We start from the raw sequence: 22953 nt of genomic DNA, 5'->3' as shown, positions 1-22953 counted from the left end.
AGATGGAGGGCTCTGCATGGAGAGCACCCAAAGTTAGGGGAGGCGAATCCTGCCYGACCCGTCAGAGCTGAGGCATTCATCGAACATCCTAACAAAGCCAACGGCATGCACGTCTTGTTCATGGGATTGGAGAGTCTCTCCTCCAGTGGACCAGAGTCTTGTTCTCGTAACTGCTACCACTCCTGCAAAAATATCAGATGAGTTTTATGTGACTCTAGAGAGCCTCAGTTGTATCTCTCCTAACTTTGTCTCCTTTTTGGCAAGATCTAACGCTGGAAAACATGCCACCCAGAGCCTTCAGACATAAGCCGCATTATCAACAGAGAATTCAAACCACCTTAACTGCGGGTTAGAGACTTCACACGCGTGTGCCCCAGGGTGGTGGAGTTAAGTGCGTTGCCACACGCTCGGCTCTGTGCAATTTCACGTTTCCTTTGCACAACCTCCATAAGCTCCTTAGAGAAGTCCCCCGCGTTCCTGACCCCCACAACCTTTCTGCGCACAGGCCAGGGCTGTCTCCTTACTCCCTGTTTTTCCCTGCAGGTGTTTCCACCAGCCATGGACAACTGCAGCAGCAATGCTTCCACTAAACACTTTTTCCTGGTCGGCTTTCCGGCTCTGCAGGATTTCCAGATGCCCCTCTTCGTTGTGTTCTTGTTATTCTACTTGCTGATCCTGGTTGGTAATATCATTATCATCACTGTAGTTGTGGTTGACCATAAGCTCCACAAACCCATGTACTTTTTCCTGATTAACCTCTCTGTGTTAGATGTGCTGTTTACAACCACCACCATTCCCAAAATGCTGGCCATGTTTCTGGCCAACGCTAAAACCATCTCATTTCACGGCTGTTTTCTGCAGATGTACAGTTTTCATGGGCTATCAGTAACCGAGGCGCTGCTTCTCGTTGTCATGGCTTATGATCGCTACGAAGCAATTTGCAGACCCCTGCATTACTCAGCCAAAATGACGAGGAGAGTAAACATACAGTTGGCCGCGAGCGCCTGGGTGATAGCACTGCTAATACCTGCACCTGTCATGGTGCAAACCTCTCAGCTGTCTTATGGTGAAACAACCAGAGTTTATCACTGCTTTTGCGACCACCTGGCAGTGGTGCAAGCGGCGTGCTCAGATTCCGATGCCGATTTCCAAACCTTCTTGGGGTTCTCCATCGCTATGACTGTATCGATCGTTCCTCTCTCGCTCGTCACCATCTCATACGCCTGCATCATTATCTCCATACGAAGGATCAACTCCAAAGAAGGACGTGCTAAAGCTTTTTCGACTTGTACTTCCCACTTGATTGTGGTCGGCACTTACTATTCATCCATTGCCATGGCATATGCTTCTTACAGAGCAGACATTCCTGTTGATGTCCACGTAATGGGCAATGTTGTCTTCTCTATTTTAACTCCCTTGTTAAATCCGATCATTTACACTTTACGAAATAAGGAAGTGAAATCTGCAGTTAAAAGGACTATTTTGCTGAGAATTTCTTCACTTCCTAAAAAATTTAACTTATTTGGGTAAAATTTACAGCAGTATAAAAGATTGATGCAAAATCAGTCCTTTGGTTAATTAAGACACCATTGCCTTTGGAGTCTGGTTTGGGTCCTGTGAACTGTGGTATATCCTATATTGATGCATTTTTTCCTATTTCTATGAAGTTTTTAGTGTACTTGCATAAAAATATTTATAATTTTCTACTTGGTTTATATTCTGTGACTAAATCACTGATGCACTAAATAAAGCTGTGAATGCACTGAATAAAAAATAAAAAAAAAAACAATAAAAAAATCTTTAGATCTTTAGCTCTCCTTTGACTGAGCTTCATTGCTTCTTGGGCTGCATCTGAGCAGAGGATCTCCAGCTAGGTGGGCTGCAGCTTGGAGAGGAGGAGACCCTGCCAGGTTGGCGGAGGCAATGTGCCTGCCGTACTCAGTGAACACAGAGTTTAGCCCCCAGCACTGCTGTTCTGTTCTATCTGTCACCAGAAACATACACAAAAATTGGAGATTAAGTCAAAGATCTGCACCCCTTCTCAGGGAATTAAGAAAGGGTTAATCTAAAAATTAGAGTGCTTTTGGAGGAGGAAGAGAGTTTATTTTTAAAATGTTTAAAATAGAGACCCTAAGGTGCAGAGAGGTTTCTCTACTATGAGCATGTGAGTGGGAGCATGGATAAGAGTTGCCGAAGGCATTGGCGTGTCCGCTCGCAGATTCCTGACCTCCTCCTTCTGTGGGGCAGGTGGCAACCATGCTCGGGGACAGCACCTCACTCCAATCAAGAAGGCACTGTGGGATTCGAGCAGGGAACAATAGATGCCCATGTGTTCATCAGCATGTGGTGCACACACACACACACCACATCATCAATAATAAATGGGCGATCACCGTTGGGTGGGGCGTCTTGCTCTGCAAAGCCCAGTAGATGAGCACAGATCATGAGGGCTTGGACTATGTGGCTGGGAAAGAAGGGGGATGGGGGACAGGGGCTCGGACTGGGAGAGTAGGTTGATGGGAGGGTCCGGCAGTGCCAATGCGAGAAGGTGCTGGCCAAGGTGGGTACAGACGTTGTGCCCTGGGTAGTGGAGTTGGAGCCAGGTTGGGGCTGGGGGAGGCTGGATGGAGGAGGAGGATGGCAAGGCTGAAGGTGATGGATGAGAAGATGCTGCTTGTCAACGTGAAGAAGCCAAACGGGGGGCTGAAGGTGATGCTGGTGGGACGCCTGGTCTTGCAGCAGGGAGTGCAGGAAGGGCAAAGGAAGGGCAAAGAAAGGGCCAGAGATTGGAGTGGGTCCCAGGAAGGGAAAAGATCCTGGATTTCGTCCTGGGAAGGGAAAGGATCCTGGAGTGGGTCCTGGGAAGTAGTTTCTGGGATCGTCTCTTCTGACGTTCCACAACACAAACCACCAAATTCATGCAAATTTATTTCTGCCTCCTCTCCATCACTTTTACTTGAACTAGAATAGCCTTTTAGGTTGAAATCCCCTCTTAATTAAAAGTGCATAGTGGCAAAGAACCCTTCAGAACCTCCAGTAAAATGTTCTTAATTATTCTCACTGATAAAAACCTAAGCCTTATTTCCACTTTGATGTTATTCATTTCCAGTTTCCAGTCATAAGATCTTGTTCTATTTTTTGTCTACACCAGATCTCTGTTCCTCACGTAAATCCTCATACAAGATGATCAAACTCTTCCTTAATCTTTGATGAGCTAAATGAAATGGGTCCCCAGAGACTCTCACTATAAGGCATCTTTTCTAAACTTTTAACCATTCTCATGGCTGTTCTCTAACGCTCTTCTTGAAGGACGATTATAAAAACTTGATATAATAATCCTATATTGGTTGTACCTTCATCAAATATAGAGATTATCGCTGCCTAATGCTTTAAACATTCCCTTCCTGATACGTGTAGAAGGATGGTTTTAGTCCTCTCATCAAGTCATTTTTCAGAGACAGTGTTTCCTAGAAAAGAGCCCTCAATAGATGAATTTTAGTTACCGTGAAACTGATATATTTTGTTTGCACAGATTTTTCCAGGTGCCCCAGCGGATGGGAAGCAGGCAGCACCCGGAGCTGCAAGGAGCCAGGCACGATGGCAGTGCTTAGCCCAGAGGGTATCCCCCAAACCGTTAGGGCTTGGATGCCTTTTTCTCCTGAGATCCACAGCTTGGAAATCCCTCCCGAAGGCTTGTCCTTACAGCCCTCCGGTCAGGAGAGACGCAGAGTCACAGATAATAACTCAGAGCACTCGTTCACCCTCGCAGAATCTGGATGGCCCAGACCCAGCTCCCTCCTCCATCGACCAGGAGCCCGTCCCACATCTCCCGCTGCTTTGCAGCACCCCAACCACTGTGTTATGTGCTGCTTTGGGCCAGGGCACTAGAAAGTCGTTCAAAACTCATTGCAATTGAGAGGAAGAGTGAGCACGGCCTCATTAGTATGCTTATGAGAAAATGGGGAGCGCAGTGCTCTGCTCCGAGGACTGTTTTGCATTGATTAGTCATGAGAAAAAGAAATAATTCAGCCTTGGAGAAGGGACCAGCATTCAGGTTTCTGCCATCGCCAGGGTATAGGAGGTCACCAGCTGCCACAATAATGCGATGGGAGTCACGGGAAATGGCACAGAGCCACGAAACATAGTGGGAAACAAGCATCGCTCCAGCACACACGCCTTCATCTCAGGACATTATTTTAAGACAAAGCTGGTATTTGCACCTCTGTCCTCCCTCCTKGCACATTACACCGTTCCTGGGAGTCAGCCTCAAAAGGTTTGTCACTGAGCAGATGGGACTTTCTGGGAACTCCTGAGGAAGGAGCGGAGCCTGCCGCAGGAGAAAAGCCCTAGTTCTGCACCTCGTCACTTCATCATGAGCACGGCTGTGTGTAAAAGAAGCAAACCCACCCAAGGGATTTTAGGTAGTTTTTAAAGGGAATTGACRCCTTCTACAATGTGAGCAGCTCATTCGCTTTGCGTAGCTGGAAATTTTTTCTGTGTAAAACCCGATGCTGATGGCTGCTGAAGAGGGAAGCAAAGAATTTGGTTGGCTCTGGCCATTCCTTGCAGTCACCTTGACATCTGCATTCAAGAGGTGATCGGAAGGGAAAGATTATAGCAGGCCGTTGGGATAGAGAGGCTTGCAAGCAGCATTTGGAATAACATTACAGAAAATAACTGCAAGGATAGGATGCTAAAACCTTCTCCACTTCCCTCATTCATCACCTTTGACAGCACAGTTATTCTCCCTAACACCTAGAGACCATTTCCAGTTAATATTATTTATTATCTGCAGCAATAGCATTATAATAGCATCTAGAGGGAACGTGCTGCTTCCTTTTACAAGACATTGCATTCACATAATACATATTTCCGCTCCAAATCTTCATCTAAGTTCAGGATGAAATAAAAAATAAATAAGAATCATGTCTAGCATAAGAACCCTGCAGACTCTGAGCATCAGTTTTCCAGATATAGCTAAGTATTTCTGAGCCAYGAGCCTATTTATGAATATGAACCCCCAAATCCTTTCCAGCTCAAACACCCAATTTGTATTTCAGCCTGAACAACACTGCATAACGCTTTGGAGAGCCTGCCTTTACTTTTCATCCAGATGGCAAAGTTTCTAACCTAACAGCCCCCTTTGCCCTTAAATTACCCCCGTGCTCTCCACCTAGCATTGGGAGATGACAACCCCCTTCTCCAGCCCTCCACATCCCAGCGGTTCAGATCACCCTTTCTCGAGAGAAGACTTGCAGGAATACCGCGACTTTGATTTTTTTCGTGTCAGTATGGGAGAAAACCAGAAAATGGAAGGGAAGTGGGGTCAAATCAAGCAAAAGATCTCAACCTCAGTATTTTCACCCACATAAAAGTATATGCCTCCCAAGCTGCTTATKAGCATCGTTTTTATTTCCCAGTCTCCCCCTCCGTCATGAGGGCCCTCACCCCTTTGACTTGCTGCTGCTTCTTCATGCCTGAGATGCCCTTCCCAAGTCAGTTATGAGCCTGCATCTTATGAAGATTGTGTACACATGGAAGCAAAGCAAAGGCCAGATTATTTCAAGTGCCATTACAATAATAACTTAAAAAGAGGAGAATTTGTGTGAGCTGGTTTTACAATCAGAATTCTTCTGCGTAAAGTTCTTATAAAACTAGACATTCCTTTTCCACGGTACCTACCAAGACACCATTTTGTTTATACTCAGCGTTGAGCTCAAGAACTTCAAAATGAACTTGTTTTCATCGTGGGTTTTTTTTTTTAACATGGCCTAAAGTGAAAACTTGCTCACCCACCACAGCGCTCCATGGAGGAGGCACCCAAGGGTACCTGCATGCACTTTCCCTCCCCCCACGAAGGAGCAAGGCTTAGGGGGGGGGTCACTCAAAAGCCAGCAAGGAAGCCCCTGGGTGCTGCAAGCAACACCACATCTCCCCCAGCTTTTCTTTTTTCCCCTCCCTTCGCATCCATCGGGACCAAGCTCCCAGCAGAGCTTTATAGCAGATTGGGAAAGAGACACGTTCAGGGGGAGATCATCTTGCTGCTTTTATTCCTCTAAGGAGGATGGTCTGCACCTGGAAATGCTTGTGATCACCRGAGTGACTGGGCTGGACATGTCTTTTCTTCTAAATGCAGATCAGTGCTGACACAAGGGATCTTGCTGCAGCATCACAGCAGTGAAATACAAGCCTGCGAGGTTATTGGGGCAGTTTATGGATGTCAGAGCCAGTAGAAGTCTGGGTTGGAGATGCCAAACCGCATGCAGTAGGGAGCAATACGCAGTTTGATTTTATTTTTAATGGAGTAAATGTAAAACTGCAGTTTGAGAAGTCCATGCRCCCGTGTGCAGACCTGCCTGTGTGTCACCTAGAGAAGATGTGGGTTTTGCTCAYGGAAAGGCAGTATAGCCCTGATCACATGGTGGTCACCACCTGGCACCAGGTTTCCACTGGAACGYGCGATGGTAGAAGTCTCTGAATGTGTAGCTATGAACTCACTGTTTCCTTGGTGGTTTAACACCATTTTTCCTACAGCAGTGTAGCACTTGGTGACTGTGGCTTGATGAGTGGCTGATAACCCAGAGGGCTGTGCTGCCATTCAGAGAGACYTGGACAGGCTGGAGAGGTGGGCAGAGAGGAACCTCATGAAGTTCAACAAAGGGAAGTGCAGGGTCCTGCACCTGGGGAGGAATAACCCCATGCAGCAGTACAGGTTGGGGGTTGACCTGCTGKAAAGCAGCTCTGCTGAGAAGGACCTGGGAGTGCTGGTGGACACCAAGTTAAGCATGAGGCAGCAATGTGCCCTTGTGGCCAAGAAGGCCAGTGGTATCCTGGGGTGCATCAGGAAGAGTGTTGCCAGCAGGTAGAGGGGGGTGATCCTGCCCCTCTCCTCAGCCCTGCTGAGGCCACATCTGGAGTGCTGTGTGCAGTTCTGGGCTCCCCAGTACAAGAGGGATGTGGCACTACTGGAGCAAGTSCAGCGAAGGGCTACAAAGATGATKAGRGGACTGGAGCATCTCTCYTATGAGGAAAGGCTGAGAGAGCTGGGCCTGTTTAGCCTGGAGAAGAGAAGGCTGAGAGGAGATCTTATCAACGTGTACAAGTATCCGAAGGGAGGATGTCAAGAGGATGGGACCAGACTCTTTTCAGCGGTGCCCAGCGACAGGACACGAGGCAACGGGCACAAACTGAAACACAGGCAGTTCCGTCTGAACATGAGGAAAAACTTCTTCACTGTGAGGGTGACAGAGCACTGGAGCAGGTTGCCCAGAGAGGTTTTGGAGTCTCCTTCTCTGGAGATATTCAAAACCCGCCTGGACGCGATCCTGTGCAATGTGSTCTAGGTGACCCTGCTTGAGYRGKGGTGTTGGACTAGATGATCTCCAGAGGTCCCTTCCAACCTCAACCATTCTGTGATTCTGTGATTCTGTGACACTGATCTGTGGTCTTTCCCTTTGCTTTTCGTCTCGCTTTTTCTACTTTTGTTTGACTGCATTTATTCACTTCCAGAAAGCTACATGACACTGGCTGTGTATTTGTCATGCTGAGAGAGTCTGAAAATAATTGAGGGGAAAAAAGGCTTTTTTTGCACACAGAAGAAGAAAAACCTTATGGCACAAACTCCGGGGAGTCCAGGAAGCAGCTGGGAAGCCACTTTGAAGTCACGCTTTACTGCAGCTTTCCTATTTAATGGCTTTCTTCAGCATTTCTTCTGAGGAAATCTGCACGGTGCAAACCACCTCAGGGGATGGGTGTCCTTTAGATCATGCCGGACGGCTTACTTCATGATCTGCCACATCAGAGCAGTGACATTTGGCATGCCTGAATCTGCARGCTTTTGCTATTAGAAAGGACCGGGGGCTGGGAGGGTCCTAGCAAGAACTCTGCTTGGCCTCACGCATCTTYATATTAGTCTTCAAGGCAAGAAAAATTAGTAGCATCTTTCTGTGAATGTTGGCATGGTTTGGGAGCCAACTGGTGTGACTACAGTCCTGCTTCGCTTCGGTGACCATGCCAGGGAATTACCACTCTATAAAATTACCTGAATCACAATTCACTGAGGTTTTCTAGCTTTGAGAGCAAAATACAGGTTGCACTTTCTGTGACTTTGTGTGTCTTTCRGTCCTCAGATTTACTCTGCATAACAGCAATTTTATCTGTTTGCCCCCACAAAGATTTTGGCCTTCCCGACTTGTGTGTACTTAGTGGATAGATAGAAGTAGGGTGTCCTGGTCAAACTTGAATCTGGTAAGCATCTGTGGCAATTTGGAAATATTTAAAATGTCTTGGAGGTGTTCTTCCTCGACCTCATAGATGTCTTTGTGCTGATTTAACTTTATAATCTGCTTTTTGATTAAAATGCAAATTATTCTCTTTGGTTATAGGCTAGAGACTTTTTTTTTTGGTGAAACATATGTTTTTTATTCATAACATTGTTTATGGCTTTAGGATTAGCTGCGTTACTTAAATGAAAGTTATACTAGCTAACACTTAGCAAATTCATTGCTAAGGAAGGAGGATGGAGATGAACTTAAAGCAACCTCTAGGAAAGACCACTCAAGACCTTGGCGTGCAAACCATTGGCTTTGCTGACTGYGGATCATCTGAACAAGCTGGAAACTGCTGTTCTGGCTCTTCTCACAGCGCGGAGGACAAGCAAGGCAACCTCCACGTTGCCTACGATGACCCGCTTCTGTTTTGAATGGGAACCTGAGGACGTTCATGTCTGAACCCACCCTTGCCACTTCCCCCGCAGCCCCTCCTGCMTCCTTCCCTCCTCCCGGCCCCATCCAGCCCCTGGAGCACGGCACGGCCACCAGGGCACAGCCAGGCTTGTGCCCTCTGGGTTCGTGGAGAACGCTGGAGGAGCAACGTGCAAACGGGACCCTCCTGCCTCTCGCTGGCGGTGGCAGCTCCACTCCATGGCTGGAATAAGGGARGTGCGGTACACGAGCAGAAGTTTTTCTGCATTACTGGCCATTTTATAACTTTTAAGATATTAAGAAACACTCAGAGATGACCAGCCCTTACACGAGTCTTTACTCTGTGGGGAAGTTGGGGGCTTCTGCCCACACCTGGGAACTTCAGCGTGAGCTCAGTGCCCCGGGACAGAGCCTACTTTATCTAGTCATGTCTATAAAGCTGAGTRATTATGAATGTGGATGTACCCAACTCATCACCCTTTCTCTGGTAGGTGAGATCTCACTTTTGCTCTATTTTTATACCCTCTGGCTACCTACACCAGTGTGATCTAGCCCTGGAAAGAGTCACTGCTGATACAGCTTCTCACCGCAGCCRTTTCTTTTTAATTCTTCCCTTGACATCTGTTTAGCTTAATTTAAGCTTACCTAAGGTTGGCTGTTATGTTTTATAAATTAGCTAGCCCTTCTATTTTGGAGGCCTGCAGAAGCCCATTAGCATTACTATACCCCTCCAGCAGCCTCTGTGCATAGTTCCTCCTTCTTTATGCTTGAATAGTCTTTACTCTCTGTCATTTACMCTCGCAACAAAATCCAAAAAAGGAACAAGGCCACCATGGATTAAAAAAAAAMCAAGTTTCCCATAAGTTAATAATCAGTTAATAGAGACTGTTCACAAGGGTAGAAACTACAGGGAAGACAGATGGGGGTTGGACTTGGATCCCTTGTAGTTTGTCRTGCTTTTACAGGATATAGAAATGGGTAAGCAGAGAAGTGACATCTTCCTGTGACACAATTTAATAAGGATAGCAAAAATGAATTGTGAAGAGCAGCAGAAGGATCCCATGATACTGAATTACTGTGTAATACAGACACATTCGAATGTCAGCATAGATGAATGCAGAGTAACGCACATGAGGAAAGACAACCCAATCACACGTAATAACGAGTTCCAAATTAGATATTATCAGTCTGGAAAGGGCATGAAGACAACAATGGTAGTTCTCCAAAACATCAGCTCGACACTKTCAGCTGCGCCCCAAAATCTTACAGAATGCTAACGATTACCAGGAAATAGAGAACGAAAGGAAAAGCATCATTATCCTGCTCTGTCAATCCACGGCCACTAACGGGACACTGATGAACCTTTGGGCTGAGCCGATACAGGCGTTTGTTATTTCTTACTTGTCCCAGGACTTTGCGTCCTTTCCCCTCACACACAACTTGGCTGTATGCCTTTGTGTGTTGGTCTCTCTGATTTCGTTCCCACAATCTCATGCCRTGTTTGCATCCCCCTTATATTTGCCTCATTTCCCAAGTCTCCTCTGCTGGGGATCACCGAAGGCCTTACAAAGGACTGGTCTCCCCCCGTGTTTTTGTCTTCCCGCTACATTTCAGTACATTTCCTCTGCTCCCTCCACGGTCTCAACAGCATTTCTTTAAGGACCTGCCAACCCTCCTGAGCCCTTTTTCCTTTGACTGTTTCCCAGGGGCTCTCACATACTCATGCTGTGAGTTTRTTGACAAATCCATTGGTTTTCTGTGACTGTCCTCCTTCCCCACCTCTGAGCCATCAATTCCACCATTTCACGGTCACTCCTGCCACTTCCYCTTCCATCGCCGCAGACCCAAATAGTCCCTCACCGCTGGGGGGAAATCACACCTGGAAGAGACTCCCTGGAGGTTGTTTCCTCCTCCTTCCTTGTCTAAAAAATCACTGCCAGCACCGCTCAGTTTAAGAGATGGTCCTGCATAGGGAACTCTCCTTTGCTTTCGTCCTTAACGTTTGCCGATGGAGAGGTGGTCCTTGSACAGCAGGTCGTGATGCCCCCAATCATTTTAGCTGGGAAATGATGCTGTGCTCGCAGGACTGATAGCTGCTTTTGGAGGACAACATCTATTTAGCAGCAGTGTCTTGTGKGCCTCCCCAGAGTCATCCTGGTCACCGTCTCTGCTTCCCCCTCACCTTGGTGGCTTACCAAAGCCAGAATGGACATGATGGTGTAAGTGAGGTCCCTGCAGCAAGGTTCATGTGTGTTTGACCTGGTTTGGTGGTCATCTGGGGCATGTCTAGGCTCCATCCATGGTCACCAGATAGAATTGGTACCTCGGTGGGAGCGTCAGCTCTCCTGTGGCAGACATGGATGCTGGGGATCATGGATCATATCCTGGGAATGCTTGGAGGGAGGCTAGAAAGCTAGCGTAGATTGTGCTGGGGACCCCAGGTCAGGCCCATCTCGTTGGTGGGTGCTAGACATGTCGTCCTGTTGGCGAGAGGGGCAGAGCCCAGCGTGCCAGCCCACCTCCTCCAGGAGCCCTGGGCAAAGCGGCTTCTCCTGCTCCCGCTTGTCCGGCACCCACGTGGGAAAGGAGGCTGTAACCTTTGGTGGTGGCTCAGATCCAGGCGGTTTTCACTTCCCTCCATGGCATTAGTTCAGGCCACACCTGCGCCCTCACTCTTGTTGTTGAATTGTCTACCTTTATTAGGTGGGGATAAAAGGAATATTTCCTTTCCGGAAGACTCTGTCTCACCCTCCATCCCAATAAGGAGCTGGCTCCAGCAGTGCTGTGTTGTGAGAGAATTAACTGTGCTCCCTTAATCAACAGCCCCAACAATTTAGCAGACTTGAGAGAGCCTTTCCTGTTCACCAACCATCCGAAACATCCCTGCTTTCACAAATCCAGAAATCCTTTTCTGCTTTTGCTTCTCAGCCCTTTCACTCCTCTGCCCACAGCCATTTTTTTTATCTTTGCACCTCTTGTCCAAAATCCCACTTCTTTACTGGACTTCCTCTCTGCTGTTCCCACCTCTCCTTCTGCCTCTCCACCCAGACCAGACGAGAGCTCCCATCCGATCCCTCCCGCACCCGTGAAGATGTCACTGATATAGGTTTAGCAAAGGATGGCACATCATGAAAAATGGAGCAAAGACAAATATGTATAGTATGGAACCAAGATGAAATGGAGAAGGAAAACCTGAACTTTTCCTCTCAAGATCAGTTTTTCCTACCTATGATAGCTAAGGAGTCGCAGGCGACTGTTTTAACAACCCACATAGCTGGGAGAGCCTGACTGCAGATATACTTTTATTCAAGGTCTCCAAGGTGCTACTTTCTGTTTTGTGAGTCTGGAAACGTCTTGGTGATGTCTTCCGACTTCCTGAAGCTTCTGACCTGCCCATGTCCATCTGTCCTGGCAATGTGCATGACAGAGGCTGTGAGAAAGAGCTCAGAAGGGGTCTTTCCCAAGAGCAGGACTCACCTCCTCTGTTTGCAGGATCCGTAAGGCAGCCCCGTTGCCATCAGCATGTAAATTCCCTATTCCACACTGGCGGTGCCTTCACCAACCCATCTCTCCAGTGAGGTCCACAAACTTGTCTAAGAGTGCCAAAAATTTCCCTCTCTTCTGACAATGGTTTCTGCAGACCAACCTCATCCTACAAATACGGCGGTGGCTTGGGGTGATGGAGAAGCCRGCACCAAAAGATTTGCCTCATTTGCTCACGTGCCAGCGCTGCTGCAGTGCCTGCTGCTCCTTGGATGAAGGGAGACCGTTCTCAGGTGAATTCAGACCTGTTTTCCTACTACCAATAAATCTTTCTCAGACCATCATAGTGTTTGCAGACATCTCCGTGTAGTTCAGTATTTGGCATACAGGTGCAGCTGCCTCCATTCGGTTGCATGACACATACATATTTATATGCCTCTTTTTCTAGACACATCTAAACTGGACATGTTCTGGCATAGAAATTCTGAATGTGGGCTGACATTATGCAAAATGCGTATTTATAGCCCACCCAAAATGCATGTGGTGGCTGAGGAGTAAGCAGAATGTTCAAATGTAACCTGAATGTTCAAAGACCTTAGGGGTAACTCCAGGTCTGCTTCTCCAAAGTAATATTAGGCTGGGAGAAAAATATTAGCTTATAACATGACTGTCAGGGTGGAGCGAGATCAGCTTTGGCAGCTGCTGTCTGCGCAGACTCCGGTACGTGATTTTTGAAATGTGTAGTTTAGCCAGGGATATGCATTGAATGTCCTCTCATCTCTTAGGCTGGAGACGATAAAAAAGGGGAAGTTTGCTAAAAATCCATCCTTTCATCCTTTTTCCCTCTCCTGCAGCTACAAGACAGAATCCTAGTGCGCCTCAGCTGATGGAAGAAGTAATTAATCTGGTTATTCAAAGATATAAAAGTTTATAACATTGGCAGGTTTTCGGTTGGGTTTTGTCCCTTTTTTTCCCCTTTTTGGTAAGAGTAGCCACCGTTTCTTCTCTGGAGTGCCTGCCCCAGTGTGGACCTCCACCGTGCCTCGGACTGGCACATCCCACTAGGAGAGACTTTGCCATCGGCACAGGAAAGGCAGAGGGACAGGCAGCCACAAACCCCCTTGTCCAGCGCCCTGTCCCTGCAAATGGCCTGAGCACAGGCCAAAGAAAGAGTGTTGGCGTGGGGAAAGCACACATGACATGGCTTTTTCTATTTAAAYGCTTTGGTGGGAAGATTCATAATTTTGGCGTTAACAGCCCCATGGTTTCTAGAATGTGGTTATGTGCTGCACRAGAAAGTGCTTTGTTTTGTTTGAAAACTTATGCAGCCTTGGTTTTGTGCTTGTTTTGTGAAAAATAAATTCTTTTCTGCTCTCCTTATTCATGCAATATTGTGCTCATTTATAATGGCTTCAGTTCTCTCTTTTCAAAGCTGAGAGTGAGGGATGGGATTTAACACCTCCTCATGCAAAGTTCAATGCTTCTTTCTGTCTCTTCATCCTTCTCTTTCGCTTTTCTGGTTCTCCTAAATGCCTTTTGAGACGGACACCATTTTGTACTCAAGATGGTGCAGGTGTGTGAAAGATTTACAGAAAACCATTACGATATTTTCTTTTTTTTTTAATCCATTCCAAACAATTCATAAAAATCTATTTGAGTTCTAGACGCTGCTCAGCGTTGAGCGGAGGCTGTTGGGGTCCGTCCGGGAAGAGGGGTCACGTTTTGGTGGATGCGGAAGCCGGGTTGTTCCTCTGCATGTATCGGCACTGAATTTCATCTGTCGCCATATATCCCGGTGTCAGCAGATTCTCTTGCTGCTCTTGGAGCCAGTTTTTGGTTCTTTCCTGCAAAAATGTTGCATTTCTAGGAAAGAAGGACACCTTKGTAGGATTAGGTTTTTTTGCAGTCAACCTACCAGGTGGGGTGGGCAGGGCCAGGTGAGGGGTGTGGCCAAGTGGTGTGGGTGGGGCTTGTGGCAGCTAGGTGGGTGTGGTCAGGTGGGGTGGGCGGGGCCAGGTGAGTGAGGGCGGGGCCAAGAGGGTGCCGGCAGTGCGGGCTGGGTGACAGCAGGAGCTGGGCTGTGGCTGGAGACGGAGGAGCAGCCCCAGGAGGTAGGTTGGGGTGGGGTGGGGTGGGGTGGGATGGGATGGGACAGGACATGGTGGGTGGCAGATGGAGGTGGGATCGGGGTGGTGGCAGAATGGGCCCAGGCGGCAGTTGGAGGAGGGAGGGGATGGAATGGAATGGGGTGGGTGGCAGGTGGAGAAGGGATGGGACGGGACGGGACGGGATAGGATGGGACAGGACGGGATGGGGTGGGATGGGATGGATGGCAGGTGGAGGAGGGATGGGATGAGATGAGATGGGTGGCAGGCGGCAGTTGGAGGAGGGATGGCGTGGGGTAGGATGAGATGGGGTGGTGCAGGACAGGATGGGATGAACAGCACGTGGAGAAGGGATGGGACGGGACAGGACTGGACAGGTGTCGGAGGAGGTGCCAGGATGGCGGGAGGTGGCAGACCAGCCCAGGTGGCAGCTGGAGCTCAGAGAGGCAGGACACGGAGGGGCTCCCCACGGCAGTTGGGGTGGACGATGGGGCTGGACACAGGGGGGCTTGGGGGTCAGGGTGGCAGCTGGAGGGACGGAGCGAGGGGCCGTGGGAGATGGGGATTGGGGCCGGGGGGCTGCACCCCGGGATGCTGCAGGCGTGGGGCACGGGTTAGGACAGCGCTGAAGGTGATGGATGGGGCCAGAAGCGGGTGCAGGCAGGGAAGGGGCTGGGGCAGCTGGAGGTGACCCGGGGCAGTTGCCGAGGGTGGTGGGCAGGACCAGGGCGGCCGGGCTGAGCGCTGTGTCCCAGCAGGGCTGGCCGGGGCGGCGAGCAGCGCGGGCATGGGGCCGGCGCTCTGCCCGCCCCGCCGGGGCACGAGGGTCGCGGCGCTGATCCTGCTCCTCTGCCCAGGTGAGGGGCAGCGACCGGGAGCCTGGGGGCAGGGGAGGGCGGGATGGGGAACGCGGGATGTGAGACAGGGACGTGGGTGGAGGGATGCGGGTGGAAGGATGCAGGCTTGGGGATGTGGGTCAGGGACGTGGGCTGGGGGACACGGGATGGGGGATGTGAGTTGGGGGATGCAAACTGGGAGACGTGGGCTGGAGCACTCGGGCTGGGGACGTGGCCTGAGGGATATGGGCTGGAGGACATTGGCAGGGGATGCAAGCAGGAGGACGTGGGATGGGAGACGCAGGATGGGGGACATGGACTGGGGATACCAGCTGGGGACATGGGGCTGGGGACTCAGGCTGGAGATGTGGGCTTAGGGACATGGGCTGGGGACATTTGTGAGGGATGCAGGTGAGGATGCTCTGCCATCCTGGGCACGTGGCTCCTGGGACAACGTCCTTCCCAGACCAGCTCGTTGGCTCTCACAAAATGCTGTTAATTAAATCTYGATGTTCTTTTTCCTGTGATCCCACATCAGTTTTGATTCTGTGTTTTTGCTTGAGATCAAAGTCAGGCTCAGTATCATCTTGCAATTACAGAAATCGTCTCATTTTCTCCCTTTGAAAAATGTTCRCTGGAATTTCTTGTATCCTAGCCTTCGTTAGAAATTAGTATTAACAGCAACAAGAGCTCTTCAAGCAGCTCTTTTATACCTTTAATTTAAGATAGATGGACTTGAAAATTTAAATATGCCAAATTTTAAAACAACTTCCCTTTAAAATCCTCCTTCTACATTGCAGGGGTGGGAAATATTTCATTATCTGGTGTGAATAATGCTCTTTTTCCCTTAAACACAGAACAGAACCATTTCCTGAAGGCTCAGCTGACGGGAGACCACCGTAGCTCRGTCATATTCAAATATCCATTTTCAGCAGTTTATTTCTTCTAGGTTTTTTTGAAACATCAAGAATCCTCTACTCCGAAGTAACGGTGCCGAGAAAGCTGGAGCCAAGGCATGGGGCGCTCGCAAAGGTCATTTGCTTTTTAGGAAATTATTGCTGGTCCGGCCAGCGCCTGGCTTAGCTTCCCCGGCTCCCCAATCCGAGTTGGGCAGCTTGGGATTTTGGGAAATTGTGCCTTTTTCCCCGGCTCCACATGCCAGATGCCAGCTGGGTGAGGCGGAAGCATTTGTCACTTCAAACTTATTGCTTTTGACTTGCCAAATACTTAAAAAAGAGCTTTTTAATTTTTTTTTTTCTTTTTCTTTTTAAGTGCTATCTCAACAATGCTAAATGCTACAAAGGGGATTCTTAAAAATAAACAGGCTCTGGAGAAGAAGTCTTTGGCAAAGGGTAAAACGGGAACCGTGCTCCGAGCAATCAATATGGCACTGCATGAAAGGGTYTGGGGCCGAGTTTTGGAGCCTTTCTCTGCCAACGGAAGGCTTTCAATGTTTTTCTGAAAACATTTCTGCCCTGGGAGTCCAGATATTGAGCTTTTTTCAGCCTGGAGTTGGTTTTACTTAGGAACAGACTGAAATGGCAAAATTAAAGCAGCTTTTCTGAGGAAAGGGGGCTGCGCTCTCTAACACTCCCAAAGTCACTTTCCTTGAGACGGGAGGCTGCAAAATCAGGGACGYGAGGCCAGAACGTGTCCACCCGGCCCGGGAGCCCATCCCTGGCAGCGGCCGTTAGCGGGAATGAAGGAAGGGCACTAAACAGGGTGAGCGAGGGAGGGTAACCTCTCGAGAAGATGTTTCCTTGGGAAAATCACCCTTGGGAACATGCTCGAGGAGAGGTGCTAAACGGTTTTCATGAGGGAAGGCTGGAACCGTTGAGTTAAATCTTGAAAGTGTTAAAATGTTGTATCTCAAAYGATTTAGGAGGAGGTGTCATATTTAATAACAGCAGAAGGAAATCACCACGTCATCCATCTAGCRCAAGTGAAGTAAGTGTCTGCTCCTTCCCGAGTTTTTCCTCCTCTCTGACTCTTGCACCGGTCTAATATTGTGGTTAATCTGCTCTGAGCGCCAGGGTTGCTCCCCACGGTTAAGGACAACTTCCCATCCCCTGCCTGSCCCGCGGGAGGTCTCTGGTCCCACCTCCTGCTCAAAGCATGGTCCCACCAGGTTGCTCGGGGCTTTATCCAAGCAGGTGCCTTTTGCATCCTCTCCGGGGCTGCATCACGTTCCCGGCGTGCCGCGAGCACCCGTGTGCTGAGCCGCTGCAGCTGTGGCCACCCCGCACGGGCCCTCTCCAGGCACGGCAGCTCCTGGTGGGACCCAGCCAGCCTGCAGGATCCCAGGAAGCACCCGGGGCTGTCCGTCATCTTTCCTGTGGATCTTGAAGCCCAGCCTTGGACCAGCTGGAACTTTTATCAGAAGACTGATATTCCAGGGATATTGGCTATGCGGGTTGATGGGGCTTCTCTCTACATCCAGAGCTTAAAATGCTGCACGTGCACGAGGAGCAGATCGGATGCACACACTCAATGATCACGGCCATTCCTATGTCCGTACGAACAGCATTTTCAAAGTACATAAATGCATATGTCTTAAGTAATCACCTTTTTGTCCATCTGTCACCGCCTCGCATGGTTCAAAGCCGGGGAACTGGCTCCGTCTGACGTTGTGTAGCTTCAGTCGCTCCCGCTGCCGGGATTTCTCCTACGAAAACTCTGGCACCGGTCTGGGACTCGCCGTCAATTGGGGAAGCGAATTGCCAGGCGTCTCTTGCAGCCTGCAGGAGAGAAACGAAATAGCTGCGCTTAAGGGGAAGCGCTCCGTATCTCTAATTTTAAGGATTTCTGCTCTGATTTTCAGAAATTTGATAGCCAAGGATCTCCCTGTTTTTACTTACAATCAAGAGGGAGACTTGATAACCGAATATCCGTACATTCAGGTAAGTTTAGACGTATGTCAAAGACACAACGTTGAGTAGAACTAAATTACCATCCTCCTTTCAGGGTCATCCGATTATACCAATGAATCTAAGCAAGAAATGGCTTTCTGTTTTTCAGGCAATTTTCTAAAAATCCACTATTTTTACATTTTTGTTTAAAGAAAGAAGGAAATTGCATAAAGAGCTGATAAAAATGGAAAAAGAAACAATTTCAGATTGATCAGAACAACACTTGATTTCAATTTCAAACTTCTAAAGTTTCTTAAATAAATGTAATTTTATGCCATCAAAAGAAAAAAAAACACTAGAAATACCAAAAAGGACTATTTCATCATTATCAAAATGTTTTATTTTCTATTATTAAAGAAGGCAGTATTGACCCTCAAAGTGTTTTTCCTCAATGTTTTGATTCTGATGAAACATTTTTGGACTTCCAAATAGCTTTAATTAACTCTGCTTTGATTTCTCCCTTCACTCCCGGTTTTCAAGCACAAGAAAACTCTGGTGCCTTGTCTTCATGTTCAAGACTTTCCCTTTCAGGCTGTGCCACTTAATGGCCTTTTGGGACTTGCTCTCACCCATGTAGGCTTGTGTTTTTTCCCTGCTCACATTTTACATCCTCACTTTTTTTGCACATGAAATACCCTTTCCAAACAGATTGAGGATTAATTTGTGTTTTTTTACATGCCCCTTCACTGATGTAGTTTTTTTCCTTGCAGGAGGACTGCTACTACGAGGGCTTCGTGGAAGGCTCCCCAGGATCCCTCGTCTCCCTCAGCACATGCTTCGGCATCAGGTACTAAAATACAAATCTTCAAGCGTAGTTAAAAAAAAAATACATTACAGATCTTACAGTATCTAGATTAGAGATTTAAAACACGCCCATTTCATAGAAAATCAAGTTTTAATAAAATCCTTGTCCCAAGAACGTGCTTTGTATTCTTCTTCTCAGAGTGCAAGCAGGTAGAAGCTTTTGCATGCCAAAGATTTACTTTTACAAAGCAGTCAACTAAATAAGCACCGCTCTGCTGCTTTCCTTTGAGAAACTCTCCTCTTTAGGTGAGCTCTGAGTCTTTGCATATATTTATTTCTGACACTGCAAGCTCTGAACGTGAGATGCAAAGCAGTAAGGGCATCATTGTCTCTTGTAAATCAGACTTCCCGGAGCCACATCATTAAACCAGTGGTCGCCCATGAACATTGTGGCCATTTCTCTCGAGGTCTTTACCGTAGAACTCATTTACTTTGTAGTAATAGTCAAGCAAAAAGAAATACCAGTGCAGCCTTTCCTATGAAGGTTAAGAGAATTTTTAAATGAGCCATCCCCAGCTGAGCAGTCTAACTGAACAGTATTGAACTTACATTATCCCGCTACAACATTATCAATCCAAAGCTGTCAATCTTCTCCAAAAATATCCACCTTAGGGACCTCCCCAAAAGCTCATGGAAAGGATGGATTTTGCAAAGTGCAACAAAGAACAAATAATGTAAAACCCTTCTTGCAGTTGTGGGCTGTCCCTGGTGAATGCCCGGCTAGAAACTGTTCCTCCGTGAGCCACAAAACCCAAGTTTTTGCTGCTTCCCCGCGCATGTAGTGTATTTGCAGTCAGCGTCTCTAGGAGATGAACCCAAGCTACTAAGTTTCTAGACCAAAATCTAGCTCTTGTGCTTTAGGCGCGTTTCTCCGTGCACAGTCTCGCTATCCCTGAACTCTTGAGCAACAGCYGGGAAAGCCCTGGTGAGGGTGAACCTGCTCTGTGGGATCTCTGTCTGCCCCAGCAGCTGCAGAGCCATGGTCCGCAACAGTCAGGAAAAGGTGAAAAAGCGCAAGTCTGCAGAAAAAGCAAATAGCTGCTCACGAGGCCGATCCCCCGTGAGATCCCCCCTTCTCCCCTGCACAGGGTTGCACTTCTCCCACCTATGGCCCTGCTTCGCGGCCAGGACACTTCAGCAAGATCAATTGCCCTTTTGGGGCACCCACAGCTCAGTCACAGACATGCAGGACAACAGGATAATGGTTGGAAGGGACCTTGGGAGGTGTCTGGTCTGACCTCCTGCTCGAAGCAGGGCAGCTGTGGGGTTAGACCRGGTTGCTCAGGGCTTTATCCAGTKAGGYCTTGAAAAACCTCCAAGGATGGAGGTGCACAACCTCTCTGGGCCCCATTCCACTGCTTGACTGTCCTCATGGGGAAAAAGTTAYCTAACCTACCAAAAGACTGCTGGATGACCTTCCTTCTGAAGGCATGAACTTTCTTCGTGTACAGATGAAGTGACTCAGTGGTCATCCAAGCCACACGAAAACCTCTAGGGGACCTCCAGTGACTTCTAGAAATAAATCATTTTATCAGCTAGTAACATTCCAGCATTGCCACTTGGGATCTGAGTACCTTGCATCTTGGTTCTTAGGACTGAGGTAGAGCTTTTAAAGATACCTAGAGAGCTATGCTTCATATCTGTTAGTACAGTCCACCAGAAGATAGTATCTTTCTAGGCTCAGGAAGCACCGTAGAATCTTAGTCCAGCACTAAGGAGCTTTACAAAAGTATTGGCCTTGGTTGTATATGTGAGGCACCAAACTATAAAGGTTTTTCCTTGTCTCAAGGGCTGGATAATAAAGGACGACTTTTTGTGGAATCACAACCTTGATCAAAGCCACCTTAGAAATTTTAGCTTCTTAAACCTAAATTCTTACTCAACACCTAAGGAACATGAGGAGCCATTAGATTCCTTAGCTGTCATAGCATTTCCTCTGCAGGAAGAGATTTGACCATGAACATACAGTCTCACCATTCGGCATCATTCAGAACCATCCTGGGATAATGGCAGTCTGCATCCTTATTACTCCTGCACCAGGCTCCACACAAGATGCATTCAGAGCTGGCTTCAGCCTGCTCTCAGGGCATTCAGAAGATGCAGGCACCAGTGTCGATCCCAAATTGTGCCTGTGAGTGTTCCTGCTTGTGAGCAACATTTGCAGAGAGATTCATAACAATATTTTGACAGCGGTTTCCAAGACTGAGATTACACAGAGATCAGTACTGTTGCCTTGGACATCAAACAGAAATGCCCACAGTTCTGCTCCAGAACTAGACCCTCCACAGTAATTCTTGGCTGCATTCCCAATTCTCTGTGGATTTTCTCCAATTCTGCTCCTGCCCAGGTAGTACATAAGAGCAGGCAGGACAAAGCCCCAGCCTGATCCAGGAAGTTTGGGTTTCAGCACCTGAAGTGCCTCTCAGTTCAGTGATCAAAAGCCCTTCTGCCATTAAAGGATCTCCTGTCAACACAGCTGCAGATAGCTTCACACTCACATCTTAGCTCTCCTCACAGCCTGGATACTCTCCGGGTGAGAAAAAGGTCATTTTCTCCAATTTGAGATCTTCTTGATGAATGCCACCAACCGAGTACTAAGAAAACTGACTTAGCAAAGTCTTCTAGGTTTCTAGCTCAGTGTTTGGCGAAGCCATGCTTTCCTATTTTGACATATTAGCCAGTAATTCTGGACATTTTAGAACTAAATAATTTGAACTCTGGCAGAATTAAGACTTATTTAGCCTCTCTGATGAGATCAAGGCATAGGACTAAGATTTGGGTAGACCCACCTGCACCTTCACCTTGAAACAAGCCCCCCAAAAAGTCTTTGAATTGCTTAAGTGAGTTTTTTTAAGATACAGACTAAAACGAGGCAGCTTTCAAAACAGCGAAAACTCAGAACTTCATAAAATCAAATAAAAATTAAAACTATGGAAACCAGTCTTCCTCTGCCTACCTTCAAAGTGGGTCCTATCCTCCAGGCATGCTTATTAGAATAATCTTTAGGGACTCCCTGGGCTGTTGCAGACTAGGCAATGTCCTCTGCATCCTAGGGAAAATCCTGCTTTCCATCCAGACATCTGCTCCCTGCTCCCAGAACTCCACCTGTCTAGCCATAATCTTAACAGAACATAATATACATTAACTGTCCATCACAGCTACTACTTTGTCCCTCCATTCTCAGATTGAGGTATYTTCTCTTCTTTTTTAACCCTACTGCTACAGGTTTTTTTAAAGAATTAATTATTCCTCCTCTCAGTCCCTCATGGGATCTCATCTTCAGGTTGTTTTTCTGCTGTTTGTGCCAGTAGTGACATATTCCTGTAGTTATTAATGGACACAGCCTATTTAGCCATAGCGTCTTCCCACTAAATAAATAAACAGATCTTACAGACAGATTCACCTTGAAAGATAAGTAGCCCAGAGTTTTTATTGCCTTCTCAGTTTCATTCAATATATGAAATTCATCTGTAGCTCCTTTACTTTTCCCCAATGTTGCATGATTGCTCTTTCATGCTGTCTTATGCATCCTAAACGTTGGACATGATACTTTTTTCCCTAGGAGATCTTTTCAGTGAGTTCCTTGTAAGTTCCCAATGGATCCCTGACTGTAGGAACAGCATTATGAAAGAGCTAAAAGGAATATTTCCTTATCTTCTTCTCTAAAAACTATAAAATACAGGCTCATCCAAATAGCACTGAAGCCCCAGAAGTGTCTCCTGCATTCCCACCCGCTGGTAAGATCCACATGGCTGCCTCCAGCTCATTTGTTTAGATTCTGTTTTAAGGGTTCGTACACCTTGTTTCTCTTTATATTTAYAAAATATTTTGAAAAGCCATTTACTTTCATCAAATCGCTTAGCTGCTTTTCTGTTTGAAAATTCGCAGTGGATTTTTGCAAATTGGCGATTTGAGGTATGAAATCGAACCTGTTGAAAACTCCTCTACATTTCAACATCTTATTCATCGGAAGGCACTGGAGAGCGACCCGTCTCAACTGTGCCAAGTGCCTGAAGAAAATGAAGATGAACTGCCTGAAGATGGAGACCTTTCAAATGGGAGTCGTAAAATATTTGTTATTGAAGTAAGAGTTCCTCATCTGCTAGAGTAGTAT

The 22953-nt window shown here is 47.5% G+C and overlaps 2 protein-coding genes across 2 annotated transcripts in view; both read left to right on the top strand.

Annotated features, from left to right (window-relative positions):
* The first annotated feature begins 558 nt into the window (after positions 1-558).
* Positions 559-1530, top strand: LOC112972581 (olfactory receptor 2AT4). The gene has a single exon (XM_026079262.1). The coding sequence runs from the start codon at positions 559-561 to the stop codon at positions 1528-1530; it is 972 nt and encodes a 323-aa protein (XP_025935047.1).
* A 1008-nt stretch (positions 1531-2538) lies between these two features.
* The window catches only part of LOC112972580 (disintegrin and metalloproteinase domain-containing protein 9-like), a gene marked incomplete at its 3' end in the record, with an annotated part of 42820 nt that continues 22405 nt past the window's right edge, over positions 2539-22953 (top strand). The window contains exons 1-6 of the mRNA XM_026079261.1: positions 2539-2791; positions 16076-16158; positions 17009-17073; positions 17948-18026; positions 18746-18822; positions 22728-22923. Coding sequence (XP_025935046.1) covers positions 2539-2791; positions 16076-16158; positions 17009-17073; positions 17948-18026; positions 18746-18822; positions 22728-22923 — 753 coding nt within the window. The remainder of the gene's footprint in view (positions 2792-16075; positions 16159-17008; positions 17074-17947; positions 18027-18745; positions 18823-22727; positions 22924-22953) is intronic.

Source organism: Apteryx rowi, unplaced genomic scaffold, assembly GCF_003343035.1.
Source record: "Apteryx rowi isolate R43461 unplaced genomic scaffold, aptRow1 scaffold_498, whole genome shotgun sequence".
Lineage (NCBI taxonomy): Eukaryota > Metazoa > Chordata > Aves > Apterygiformes > Apterygidae > Apteryx > Apteryx rowi.
Note: the sequence above shows the minus strand (reverse complement) of the source record. Positions and strands in the feature narration are given on the sequence as shown.

Bases quoted from the DNA above. Each gene is read 5' to 3' on its own strand.
- LOC112972581 (XM_026079262.1), top strand. From the start codon at position 559: ATGGACAACTGCAGCAGCAATGCTTCCACTAAACACTTTTTCCTGGTC.